Source organism: Mastomys coucha, unplaced genomic scaffold (genome assembly GCF_008632895.1).
Source record: "Mastomys coucha isolate ucsf_1 unplaced genomic scaffold, UCSF_Mcou_1 pScaffold11, whole genome shotgun sequence".
In the NCBI taxonomy this organism is placed as follows: Eukaryota; Metazoa; Chordata; class Mammalia; order Rodentia; family Muridae; genus Mastomys; species Mastomys coucha.
In genome coordinates, this window is record NW_022196893.1 from 21,862,544 (window position 1) to 21,876,823 (window position 14,280).

The 14,280-nt window shown below is 40.0% G+C and overlaps 1 protein-coding gene across 1 annotated transcript in view; it reads right to left on the reverse strand.

Annotated features, from left to right (window-relative positions):
• Nucleotides 1-14,280, reverse strand: part of Kif21a (kinesin family member 21A) — a 124,249-nt gene that overhangs the window by 13,163 nt on the left and 96,806 nt on the right. Inside the window, exons 26-31 of the mRNA XM_031359546.1 lie at nt 13,683-13,737; nt 10,987-11,201; nt 7,419-7,526; nt 6,002-6,130; nt 3,840-3,878; nt 3,176-3,187 (exon numbers count right to left, since the gene is read on the reverse strand). Of these exons, the coding sequence (XP_031215406.1) occupies nt 3,176-3,187; nt 3,840-3,878; nt 6,002-6,130; nt 7,419-7,526; nt 10,987-11,201; nt 13,683-13,737 (558 nt within the window). The remainder of the gene's footprint in view (nt 1-3,175; nt 3,188-3,839; nt 3,879-6,001; nt 6,131-7,418; nt 7,527-10,986; nt 11,202-13,682; nt 13,738-14,280) is intronic.

A 14,280-nucleotide genomic window follows, 5' to 3' on the forward strand; every position in this document is an offset into this window, starting at 1 on the left:
CCTAAAGAGAATATGCTAGGGAAAGTGTGACACATAAGACCTAAGGTACACAGAAAGCAGTTCGCAAGGAAAACTGGAAAAAGAAAATAGAAATATTGGCTAGAAAGACATTGAAGGGAAGATGATATTCAAGCATCAGCAACTTAAAGGGGTGGGAAGAAAACCTTTGATAATCTCAAAGATCTTAAAGCGAACGATGTACTGGCGGCCAAGCTCCTGGGGAGTAGCTTACAGATCCTATTTGTGTCATACAATATTCATCATGTGCAACTGGTCTACGAGGTAGGCCATGCACTGGAGGCCGAAATGGTTATCAATACACTGTCCGCCCCTGAGGTTAAAGGGGCTTATGAAGGCAAATGAGTGTCAGGAGGAGTGAAGATGACCAGAAACACACCAGTCACTCAAACGCATTGATAATTTTTCTTGCTGTGAGCAATAACATCAAATGTTTCCGTTTTTAAATTGTTAGCATTAGGGGCTGGTGAGATGGCTCAGTGGTTAAGAGCAATGACTACTCTTCTGAAGGTCCTGAGTTCAAATCCCAGCAACCACATGGTGGCTCACAACCATCCATAATGAGATCTGCCACCCTCTTTCTGGAGTGTTTGAAGACAGCTACAGTGTACTTACATATAATAATAAATTGTTAGCATTACTATTCATAATTCTCTGAAGGACAATTCCATAGAAGAGGAAAAAGCATTGTCAGCACTCTTAGAAATCAAAGATTAATAAAGGGGGATAAAACCGCTCCAGAACTCCTCAGATATTAACTTCTTGCTGAGCCTCCCATGGAAACATATTAGACAAGTCACTGTAAACTTCTTAAAAGTAAATGTCCATCCATAACACAGGATTGCTAATCCTTCAGGGATGCACCCTGAGGGGTTAGTAGATAATGAACTAGGGTACATGATGTGTACATTTTATGCTGGCTCTAATAAAGTCCAACTACCATGTCTGTCAGAGAATGCCCTTCAGAAAAAGTGAGGTAACTATGGAGCTGAAGTGCTTGCTAAACAAGCTGCACCAGCAGCCAAGAGTCAATCTGGAAGATTTTTGGCATTTAACCAGTCCTTCACTGGCTCAAATAATGGAAATGGCTTGCTAATTAAATTGATAAATTTAATAGGAGGATATCGTACTGTGCTGCTGGGAGGGGGTGGGGATTACCCAAACAAGAAGTCAGTTATACGTTACATTAACATGCTCAATGGTTAAAATTTAAACCTAGCACTGCAGTCAAAGGTAGCAGAGAATTACCCAAGGATAAAAGAGGACTAACTTCTAGAGAGAGGGTGGTACGTGTTGAGTACAAGGTAAAGCTCAACTATTTGTGATTTCTCTACCAAAATTGCCAATGGTTTGTTCAAGAAGTGAACACGTTAGGATGCCAGGCCATCTGCACTCTGTTCAGGTCACATCAGGAATGGGCTTTAGCTCCAGCCGCTATGTTTCATGAACACTGAAAACTAGAATCTTTCCAATTTAAGGAAAAAAATAGAATAAAACTGTCAAGATGATAAAAGAACACATGCGGGGTTGTGGGGGCAGGGAAGGACGTAATCATGAAATTGAAGAGCTAAATATTTAGAGTGCTGTCACATACACACCAAAAAGGTACTAAATTAAGTCTCATATAGCTGAAGAAGGCTGGGGAAAAATGGATAGAAACATAAAGGGGGTAAACAGGCTAATTTAAAAAATATTATATTAATGCTGGGCAGTGGTGGCACACGCCTTTAATCCCAGCACTTGGAAGGCAGAGATAGGAGGATTTCTGAGTTTGAGGCCAGCCTGGTCTACAGAGTGAGTTCCAGGACAGCCAGGGCTACACAGAGAATCCCTGTCTAGAAAAAAAAATATTATATTAAGGTCTTGTTATACTATATGTAGTTCTTCTTTTTTTCTTTCTTTCTTTCTTTTTTTAATTTTGGGAGTGAAAGAAATTCCACATCACCAAAAGTGATCCTTGAGATTATCTCTGGACATACAAAGACAAAGAAAAAAATATATATATACATATAGATATACATATATGTATATATATATATATTCCAATGTATCTGCTTGCATGCAAAGTTTCAGATCGAAATCAATACCAATAACTTGTTTGTAATGAAAAAATTTCAACAAATGATACCTGAAATGGGAGAAATGCTACTTTCAAAAGTGTGAGCCCCGTGAACTTTACAGACATGCTTCAAGCATCTGGAAGAGGCTACGATGACTATACACATAGGAAAGAGGTAACTAACAAAACTGTGTTAGCAGTGTGAGAGCTGTGTGTGACTCAGTGACGCAAACCATGCTCAGAACACGAGTGCACCGTAAAACCACTCAGGTGACCAGCACTGCGTCTCCTGATCCAGCTCCAGCGTGAAGCGGCCTATTTAGCACAGGAAGCTGGAGGCTTTTGTTATTCTTACAGTCTCTGTTCCTGCACATGTATGTGTGGCATGCCTATGTGTTTGCATGTTCCCATGTGTACGGGCTCATGCCACTGGAGACAGGCACAAGCATACACAATGCGGACAGGCCTAAGGCTTTTGTCAGGCGTCTTCCCAGGCCGTTTCCCACCCTCACCCTAAGCGTTAAGGCAAGTCTCTCACTACTTCAGCTACTCTAGCAGGCCACAGTGCTCCAGGGGTCCTCTCTCTTGGCTTCCCAGGTACAGGGGTTGCTGCCCAGGCATTGTGTGGATGCTGGAGATCCAAACTCTAGTCTTTCTGCATCCCCCTGAGACAGCTGTCAATACCACTGTTTTTTTTTTTTTTTGTGGTGTTCTGAAGAAAATTAATTCAATATTAAAAATTAAAAACACTCCAAGCATTTGCTAGGTAATTAAAAGGTTCTGAAACATTCAGCATATTAGAGCTGTTAATATTTTCTATCAATTACCCTATACCATTAAGATGAGGGAGAAATGTGGGTAATGAAAGTAGACATATAAAGTATTTTTATTGTATCCTTAGTTAATCTGTCCACATTCTGAAATATAAAAATGACCATTAAAAACATTTCTTTAACTTAGACTAAATTACGGAAATGTGTACGATAAAGCTGACTTGAGTGGAGAAGAAGAAAAAAAATAACAAGCTTATTTTGTTCCATGCAAATCAGTGGAGTCATAATACTATAAGGTTAATTTCTTCTCCCTTCCCCTGCCTACCTTCTGGAGGATCTGCTGATGTTCAGAAAAAATGACCATAAGACAAGGAAAACAAGGGGAAAGAGGAGACAAACGGGTGAGTGTGAAGAGAGGGAAAAGAGAAAGAGAAAGAAATTAAGTCCCTCCCCAAATCCATAACATGAAAAAAGGTAATGCTATTATTCTTAAAACTTCATCATTTTTTTAAAAAAAATTAAATATAAGACTTTTTTCTAATTTTTGTCATGACAGTATACTTTGTATAATCTAGTATGCTGTTGTGAAATAAATTTTTTACTTCAAATTGCTTAAACCAACAAGAAAAGATACCTATGTAACTCCTAGACACAGAAGCAGTGGGGATGCTTAGCCATAAGGTTCAAGCCCTTCAGACTGTGGGAGTGGAAAAGACAATGATTGTCTTTTCCAGGAAAAAATAAGGTTACAGGCAGCAACAAACAAGCCTCTACGTTTTCACAAGTGTCTGCTACTAGTTTACAAGAGAAACTCACAAGATATATTAAAATTAATGTTTTAAAATATTAGTGCACTCACAAGGCTTGCAAGAGTTATACATGCAATTAAAAAAAAAATCCCAAGATTTCTGAAATTTGATTAGGATTTCTAGGAAGCATTTAGGGCACTGGTGGAATGCAAGGACGTAGGAGAGAGAGGGAGAGAGTACCTGTGTACCTCCGACAAAGAGGAGTCACTTTCATCAGACCTACAGTGAGAGAGTTAAAGTCATGAGGAGGGAGAACAGATATCCAAACAGGCAAAGAGACGGACGACAGACTGAAAACCAACAGTGTGGGCAACAAAACTCTGTAAACACTCCCTTTTTGTTTTTCTGTTTGCACCAGAAATCAGCAAGTTTAAAGTACAGACAAACTAGATGAAAAAAAAAAAGGCAAAAACTCTGTCTCTATTAATGACTCATAAATTCTACCTTCACTTCTAAAACTCAGGAAACAGCAGGGAAAAGTTATCAAGTATATGAACCATCTCACTGCAAGGCTTAATTTGATGACTACGTTAATAAATAAGAAAACATTCTAGTACCTATATGTGAATGGATCTTGGTAGTTACCATTTTAGCTAGATTCTAGTGTGGAAGTTTGATAAATTCATTCTAGATTTGCATGTTTAAAAACCCACAGTTTTAACTTATTTCCAAAGTGGAGAGTTCTGACTAAGAGGCCCCTCCTTAATAAGTGCTTAGGCAAGACACCGTCAGCCTGCACTCCGCCCCACAGACTGCCTGGGGTCTGTTAGGAACTTAGACGGGGGTGTAGTGTCCTGGGAAGAATGTGGAAGGTAGTGGTAGCCTGAAACCTGAGAGGAACCAAACTGTGAGGTCTGTATGGCACAGATGAAAAATGGCAGTCTCAAAGCGGGGCCCCCAAAAAAGGAATGGAAGGGAGTTTTCAAAGTATGAGTTCAGTTGAGTCAACATTATTACTCATGAGGGCAATAGCCATAATTAGTGCAGTCTATTAAATGTATTCATAACAAAATAGCAAACTATGAGGAGATGATGAAGACTGTCAAGACTGACAGAAGAAAAAAAAAACTGAGACAGGTTCTTAATCTGTACCTCAGACTGTTCTGAAACCCACTGTGTAGCCCAGTCTGGCCTTGGACGTAAAGTGGTCCCCCACCCCCTTACGTGAGCATCTTAGGTGCTGGGTTACACTTGTGAGCCACCATAGCCCACGTACAACACAAGATTTTAGAACTACTGTGAATGCAAGGTTCCTGGAATTTGTCAATATTCACATATCAGTGAAAATAGACGTCTGCGCTATGTTACTAATGTCCTGCCCTCCTCTGTTGATGGGACAACTTAAGGACAATAAGGTCTGTTTTGTTCAATAGCACAATATTTATTTACCTTTCTAGATCAATCTAAAGGATACATCCCCTAGTGAGTCTATTTAAAAAGTAAACTAATAAGGAATATATAAGTAACTGATTTGTGAATTAAGCAGATTAAAAAATGATTTCCAAATAATGAGTATAATTACATTTATAGAGCCATTTAATACAATTGAAGCATATTAGGCAGATCTCTTAAATGGCATCCTATAAATTTCAGAGATGTTACATGCGGGACGGTTACAGCACAGGGAGCCAACAGCTGTGGCTGGCAGGATGGATGCTAAGTGCGTACATTCACAATGGGATCATTTAAATTCCAAGCAGACAAGCCAGGGCTCATGACTACATTATGACAGTCATTATCACTGACTCTTTAGAAGAAAGGTCCTGGCTCAGCACGGGGACACGTTTCTACTTCTACGTTAGTAAAAAATGAGGCTTTCCACATCCTAGCCTCTCCCCACAACTCCCTTCCAGTCCCACATCCTCTGCCCATAAGGTCAATGTTTTATTCTGATAACGCAATTACTGGAGGTTATGTTAGATTTATCTAGAACCACCAAATGTGGTCTTTGTTAGCTGTCTTATCTACCGACGATGAAACATTCGACACATTTCAATACAGTCAGTCAGAGTTAAGACACTTTTGGGAGCTTATAGAAAGCTGAGAAATCCAAATAAGTTTTGAAACATCAAATGTTCAAAGGTTTTTTGTTCTTTTTAGTTCTAATTTACTTTACAGGGATAGGAGAGATAAGAACTGAAAGCACAGGCCGTGCACTCAGGGAGCCATGTTCAGCAGGGAAATGGTCTCTTAAGTTTGGCCACATGGCTCCTTTCCATTTAAAAAGTACAAAAATATGGCAGACTCCACCTCCCCAACAGCGAGGCCGAAAGATCCGAACAGACTGTTCTGGGGGGTGCGGAGTCCGGGGTGAGAGGCCAGGGCTCTCTTCCACGACATACTTATCCTGCTGAACTGACGTGTTTCCCTGAGCAACAGTAAGGCGATTAAACACATTCAGTTCGTTACGGGGCCGGCTTGGTGGGGAGGAAGGAGGTGAGAGGCTAGTCTCGGAAGCGCCCGAATCGGAGCTGCGAGAAAAAAGAACAGCAAACAGGTGGCTTTGTTAGGAAAGTTCTAGAAACATGCTTTTTTTTTTTTAAAATCTTATTATAGAATTCCTTCTCTTCTTCCTCTCTTCCATCTTTTGCGATTATGCTCTCTGTTAACAAGTTAGAAAACAATTTGACCAGACTTTGTCACACTGGCCACAAGATGGCAGTGGAGAGGAGAGTTTTCCTAGCGAGATCCAAAATCCGCCTCTCCAAGGCAAGCCCAACTTAACTACAAATCTAGGCAGCAAGTTGCTCACTGCCGGTGAAGCAGCTGGCCCCCAGGGCTCAAGAGCGGTTTGCCTAATCAGTTGACTTTTAAATCATTTGTTTTCTCTAGTCTACCATGTCTCAATGCTTCCTGAGACACTGGATTCAATGAAAACAGGCAAGTCACTACTTTAAAACTATAGACAGCAAGGATAGGCAGTATGCCAATCAAGTCAGCTCCACCGATGGTCAACGCAGAAAACGTAGAAGAGAGTGGGGGTGAAAGATGGTCCTCTGAGGGACAGAAAACGTACGAACATGTCTGTATGTTAACGAAACAAAAGAATACAGTAAGTTTACTGATATTTCAAGGCAGATGGGCACAGAGGGTTTCTGCCACGAGCCCATCTTCCCCAACAGCATCTTGGAGAAATGCGGAGGGAGGTTGGGTAGCATACCATAGGCTGGGGAGCTTTACAGGATACTCCCTTTACTCAGCTTCCGCAAAGCATGGTGGGATAGTTTATAAGCACCTGTGCAAGGCGATCAGCAGTCGATACTCCGCACTGCTAATTAACGCTCATGAAACATAAAAGAAATGCCTGAGGATGATGTCAACAGTTCAGACTTGAGAAGGAAGAATGTACCACGCGCCATGCCTTATTAGCAATACAGAGTCTGTGGCCACTTGAGGGAGGGAGAAGGTCAAGTCAGTTTCAGAGGACATCCGAAATTGATTTTGAATCTTTAGTGGGGACGATTTGAAAGGGAAGCTTGATAACTTTTAGTCGGAATGCGTTAGTAATGCGTTCAGGGATACAGGAAAATAACTGGAAAAGGTGTTAGTGGCGAGAACAGGGAGAAAAATGCTCAAATATTTGAATGTTGGACGTGTGACCATAAAGCCAGAAGACTGCTTAGCCAAGCCAAGAGTTCTCTTGCGCATCTGCGAAATGAGCAAAAGCGCACAGTCAGCAATCTGCAGCTGCCCTCGGGCCAGCATCTGCCGCAGGAGACCTTTAAGCCACCGAGTAGGTTAAAAGCTCTGGGGACTTACTGTTTCTGCTCCTTGGCCTTTGGTTTATCGGCTTTCTCATACGCCTTTCTCCTTGTTACAGGGGAAGGCTCTGGCACTTTTTTTTCTGATAGAGATGACTGTCTGGAACTACAACAGGAAAAAATTTTAATTATTTTTTAATTATTTTATTTTTATTTTAACTATTTTTAATATGTCTACATTTAAGAACCTCGACAGCCAATTTGATTTGAAAGCTCTAAATTTATTTCCTGGGAGGTGAGGGAGGATAAAACTCTGAGAGGAAAAATCATACATGACTTTATTTTTCATTGCTAGGAGCTCAATGATTGCAAATTTTTAAGTTAGCAATTTTATTAATTATGTGAAAGCCTATACCTTCTCATTTAAACATCACTAATATTGCCAAATAAATAGAACAAATAGTTTAAGTATTCAAATTTTATCAGAAATTGTTTGACTTGAGGGGAAATTATCTGAAAAGTTTTAACAGGAAAACTACTAGAATATGAGAACTAAAACAATTTAATAGGAAACAATAAAGTAGCAATGTAAATAGTCACACAAAACCAATAATGACAATTATTTTTACCAAACTAAATTTAGACATCAATTAGTAATTTTATACATTTTAGTACTAAAATATTCTTGTCATGAACTTTAGATTGTAAAAGCTAGGTGTGGTGGCTCAAGCTCATAATTCCAGCACTTAAGAGACTGACTGGGGCAACAGGTTGCTTTAGTAAACATTTGAATCCCACGAGGCAAACCAAGTTCAAAGTCAGACAACGTAGAGTTTAAGCCAAAGCTCTCGCTTCAAAAGTAAGTGGCAGACTCAGCAATCTTGAGAAAATTTTGCCTATTCAGCTTATTTTTAAATTACTTATTTTCTCCCGTCCTGTATTTCTCAATCATTCTTGAGACACTGGCTTCAATAGAAATAGGAATTATATTTCTGGATTCTGGGCTACACAGCGATTTTCTCTCTCTTTTTTTAGGGCAGCCTTGGATACAATGAAAAAGATCCTGGGTCACAAACCTTCTTGAATTAAAAACAAAAATGTAGAGTGGTTGCTGAATAAATGAGTTGTGTGAATGCAATGATGAATATTGCTATTCTCAGCAAGTTGCACTAATAAGAAAAAATATGGGATGAATTTCCATAATTGGTATTCAAAAATGAAAAAATGAGATTTACAATTAAATCTCATGGGTCTGAAGACAGCCCATTTTAGCAATTCTGCATTCTACGCATGGTAAGAAATGAAGGTGGTACTGTATGAGCTATAGCTGCTCCTGCACCAAATGCACGGACAAACTTAAATTTCTAAGAGCCTGGGTCTGATAGAGTGGTACAGGCATGGATTCGAAGCCCTTAGGAGGTGGAGCCAAAAGCCTTGGCTACATAGCTTGATGGAAGTGGGGACTCCAAGAGATTGCCTCAAACAAGAGAAGAAGAAATTGTAAGGAATTATGTGTCCAGCCTTCTAAATTCATGAAAATGTAGAGGAAAATTGTATGAAGAGACAAAGTTAAAAAAGACATTTTCTATAATCTGTCATAAAGGATACATTTATAAAATATATTACCTGATGGAGATTCCAGGCCACAGACTTAGTCCTGAAGTTCTTAAAGTGTCTGCCCTAAGGCAGACTAAACGCTGAACACATGCAAGTCTCTAGCTGTCCCTTATCAGTGTCACTACCTTGATAAAAACTGTTGTGCCCTCATCCTATCACAGCACTGAAGCCGTGGCTACACTGGTTAGCAGCATTCAACATTAATCACATAAGCACATGCAGGAAAATTCTGTCATTAAAATTAATTTTGTAACTAAAGATCGTAGATGCGACTGCTGAATGGAAGATAGTGGAAATGCCTTCACAAAAGGAAGATGATAGAAAACAGACACACGTTGCAAGTTTATTACACTTTGTATTATCTGTAGAGTCGGATGCTGCATGCTGCTTTAGAGGGAATAGTTCTCACACATGTGCATTCATATCAGAAGTCATTTGCTATGTAAGAGTTAGTGTGCAAAAACATCACTAAAAGTCTTTACACATGGGGAGCTGGAGAGATCACTCAGTGGGTAAGAGCACTTGTTGCTCTTTCAAAAGACCCAGGTTTAATTTCCAGCACCCACATGGTGGTTCATGGGCATCTGTAATTACAGTTCCAAGGTATCAGACATGCTCTTCTGACCTCCACAGGCACGACACACGCACATGCAAAACACTCATATGCATACGTAATAAATGAAAATCTAAATAGAACTGATGTATAAAAGGGAAATAAAGTTCTAATTTTAATGTAACTACCAATACACACACACACACACACACACACACACACACACGTGCACACATACGCACTTGCACACATGCAGACCTGCACACACACACACGCATGCGCTCATAACAAAAGTGAAGAGAACATGCTCACATACTATGTGCCATGCAGGACTTGTTTTAATTAGAAGAGCTTTGTCGTTATAGATATTTTTTCAATAGGGATTTTCGTCTTCAACTTCTTACTGACAATAAAAGTACTTTATTCACCCCACTCATCCCAGACATACAATTAGCTCCATGGTAGAGTCGGGAAAGGTGGTCATGTTAATTTATATCTTTAATCTCAGCACTTGAGATCCAGGGGCTAGCCTGGTCTACATAGCAAAAGTTCCATGCCATCCACGGCTACATAGTGAGACCATGTCTCAAAAAATTAAAGTAAAATAAAATTCATAAATCTGAAATGCACTAAGGTTATAATTTGTTGTTGTTGTTGTTTTTTTTTTCTTTAAAGGGGTCAGCAGCAATTCACAATCCTACCAGGTTATTAGAACTAGAATATAAAAACTCTGGGGTAAATCTGAGGCTTTAAAGCTTTTGACATGGATTTTATTTGTATAGCTTTAGCCTAATGTATTTCTAAATAAATTTTGCCTATAATCATTACTCAAACTTATCCTAAAACTTGAAGATTAAACAAAGCAAGTCAAAAAAGAAAGTTGAATCTTAAATTATTTTGACTGTCCAAAATATTAGGGGTGAGGCTGGAGAAAGTGCTGTCTAGGGAAAGTGCTTACTGCACAAAAATGACAAACAGAACTTGGATGCCTCGAACCTACATAAAAACCAGGCAAGCATGGGGCGGCCTTCCATAATCCCAGCCCAATGCAGGCAGAGAAAGGGAACTCCAGGAAGACCCTTGCTAGCCCAGAGAGCAAACTCTGGGTTCAGAGAAGGACCATGCCTCAGTGCATACACTGAGAACGATTGGCCATGGCACACAACTTCAACTTTAGCCCTCCTCTATGCACAAGAACACACAGACACACAGACACACGCACACACACATACCCAACACATACACGCAAGACATACATACACAACACACATCATACACAACACATACACATGTACGAACAAAAATCAGGGCCAACAACACCTAACAGAAATGACTATGAAAACCAGAGTCTGATTATCTATTTTTTAAACAGAAATAAGAAGTTAGCAACATGCATATTAATAAACACAAGAAAACGCCAAAAGAAAAGGAGTTAGTATAGCTGGGCCCGACTTACACGCTGCCTGTCTTAGAAGGGAAGCCACATGGGGGAAGGAGCTCTTTGTCCCTAGCAGAGGTACCACTTGTCTCTGCATTCACTCCACTCTCCTGCCCTTCTGCAACAGGTGCCAGAGGGCCAGGCAAGGAGGCATCTCCTGTACTAGTGTCTGAGGCTACTTCGCTGCTATCTGCATACAGCAACTCCATCTGAGTGGTGGTTCTCCTCCGAGCCTAGTTAAAGAATAGAAAGAGGAGCAATCAGAAGCAAACTTGGGCACGGAATTTGATTGAGGAACAGAGGGGTTGTTTATTATTATTATTAATTATTAAAATAGATAATACATATATCATCTACTTTGATATATGAAATAGATAAAAACATTCAGCACATCTTTTCCTTTTAGGTGTGTCAAAAACAACAGAGTGACAGAGTGAGGCAGGGTTGTAGACAAGATAAGACCATTCAAGGCCACAACAGTGGTCAGCATTTGGATTGCACATCTGTGTCAGGCACAGTTCGAAATCTTCGTTATATCAGGTGTAGAGAGATAACTTATTTACAAGGGAGGATGTGAAAGAATGGGGGCACTATACATCTGCCTGTGGTAACTCCAAAGACAGTCAAAGGCCACTAACATCACTGTGTTGAACAGCCACAAGTGACCAGCTCCTTCAACAGGTAACTTCTTTTAAAGAGGGAGAGGGAGAGGAGGAGGAGGAAGGGAAAGGGGAGGGAAGGGGAAATGGGGGAGAGAGGGAGAGACAGAGAGAGAAAGAGACACACACACAGAGATGGAGAAAGAGAGAGAAACAGACATATACACACACAGGAAGATAGAGGTCAGAGACAGAGAGAAACAGACATGTACAGAGAGAGAAAGAGACAGACAGACACACACACACACACATATAGACAGACGGACAGAGAAGACAAAGGAATGGAAAAAGCGAGGGGGAAGGAATTAAGCCAAAGGAAAATCCATTGCAGTAAAGTTCGAGTAAATCCTAAGGTTGCCCATCGTTAAATGCTTTGTTAATATGAATCTTTAATTTTTATTTTCAGTGTTTTATTTTCCCCTTATATGCTAAATAGTGTGCTCACTCTGCCCACTGGGAAGCTCACGCTGCATTCAACCTCTTGCTCTGCAGCATTAACCGAGTGCCATGGTCACCCCGCTGCATTCAACCTCTTGCTCTGCAGCATTAACTGGGTGCCATGGTCACCCCGCTGCATTCAACCTCTTGCTCTGCGCCATTAACCGGGTACCATGGCCACCCTTACCACAGTGACTCCGTTATGTCAAAGAATGAAAAGGCAATGAGATCTCTGTCACATCTTTATGGTTAGGGAGTAGCAAGCAGCAGCAAGGCCTTGGGATTTGGGAATGAGAGAGCCCTGAGGCCACCCTGTACCCTCTCGGCTGGCTCTTCCCATTGCAAAGGTGCTAGGGCAGAGACCAGCTCTCCCTGGCTGACCTAACCACAGTGGTTCAGATCATTCTGTGGCTCTCACTTCACAAGCCTCTCCAGCGTCTCACACAGATGTCACTGAGTATAATTTCACAGAGCCTAGACAATGAAAATGACCTTACAAGATTCCCCTCTCTGCTGACACTTGGATCCAAACCACAATGGAATGTTTTGAGTTTTGGTAAATTGTTTGACCATCCAGAACAAAATACTGACTATATACCATATGCCAGTACTCAAAGACTATACAAAAACCTCAAGATATATTCTCATTAGCCTCAAAAGTATTTTTAAAAAATTCTTAAAGATTTAAACTAAAATTTTATGCTAAAAATCCATATTTAGTTAAGATTTATCATGGGAGAAGGGGGAATGGAGGATCTGAAAGCTTTGGGCCCATACTCATACAAAAAAAAAATGAGCAAAACTTCATGGTGAGATAGGGCAGGACTCCTGAGGCCACTGACACACAGAGTGGGAGAGCCTATTACATTGCTTGATTAACTCTGGGGGTTCGTAAACCTATCCTGTCCATTTGCACGGCATGGCTTTTCAAGATGTGATTCTGTGCGCTTGTGCAGATGCCGCAGTGCAGGTGTTCCTCATCTCCACTGAGTTGATGCCATGGGTTAACTCATCTAACATCAAGTACAGCCTAGAAAGGACCATGTGATTCCTACACATTGAAAAATGTGGATCACCTAGCTTTAAATGCCTATAAATGTGCATGACAGCCCCCCAAACTTTTATTTTACATAATCACAGGATACTTAAAAGGAAGAACCACTTAAAACAAACACACAAACAAAAAGCTAGAGCATTAGAATTTTAAACACCCTGTCAATTTAAATGGCTGAGACTGCACGCCATTGTAGAGTCTACTACCTCGCGAACCAATGGCTTACGAATCAGCCTCCATATTATAGTTTATCAAATATAAGCAGTGTAAAAATTTGGTAAAGCTTAGGATTCTGCTGAGAAGTTTTTAAAAAATTTTTAAAATTATTACTTTATAGAGAATATAAAGGAAATTTCTTATTTTTAAGTATTTTAATTGTATTTACTAATTACATTTATTAGTTAATAATTTAAATTACTTAATTAGCTCATTGAATTTCAAATGAGAGAATTTGAGTGAAAGCATGCCCACAGCCACCCCATGAGACAAACCTGAAGCCTTTCAGGTTAACAGTGAAATAGAGAACAACAGAAGTGTTTGTTCGATATTTGTGATTTTCTTACCTTGTTCTTAGGTTTAACTTCACCACAAAGCTTCATAAGGTCCGAAGACAACGTGCTGTACATAAATAAAGATCAATTGTGAGATTAAATTTAAACTTACTATACAGAATTGTATGTCCTTCGTAGTTATAACTATGAAAAAATTAAATCTATGGAAAACACAGAAAGGTAACAACTTAAAACCCAGGTAGATTTATTAGTAATTAAATTCAATTTTCTTCCTTAAATATTCCCATATTTAACTTTAAAATTTATGAGGGTTAGGCATGTTCCTGAGGCCATCGCCTTAATCGTAAAATTCAAAATTATTTCTACCTTAAGATAATTGCTTAGTGCAGTAAAAGTCAAGTTTTAGCAACCCTATATAACGGGCAGGAGAGATGGCTCAGTGGTCAAGAACACTTACAGCTCTTACAGAGGATCTGAGTTCGGTTCCCAGCACCAGGGTGAGCGGCTCACAGATGCCTGGAGCTCCACCTCTAAGGGATTGGATCCCCTTCTCGGACCTGTGCAAGTTCTTGTATTCATGTTCACATATCTCCACAGACATACACAAATACACATAATTAAAATAAAAAGGAAAACTAAACCTTAAAGA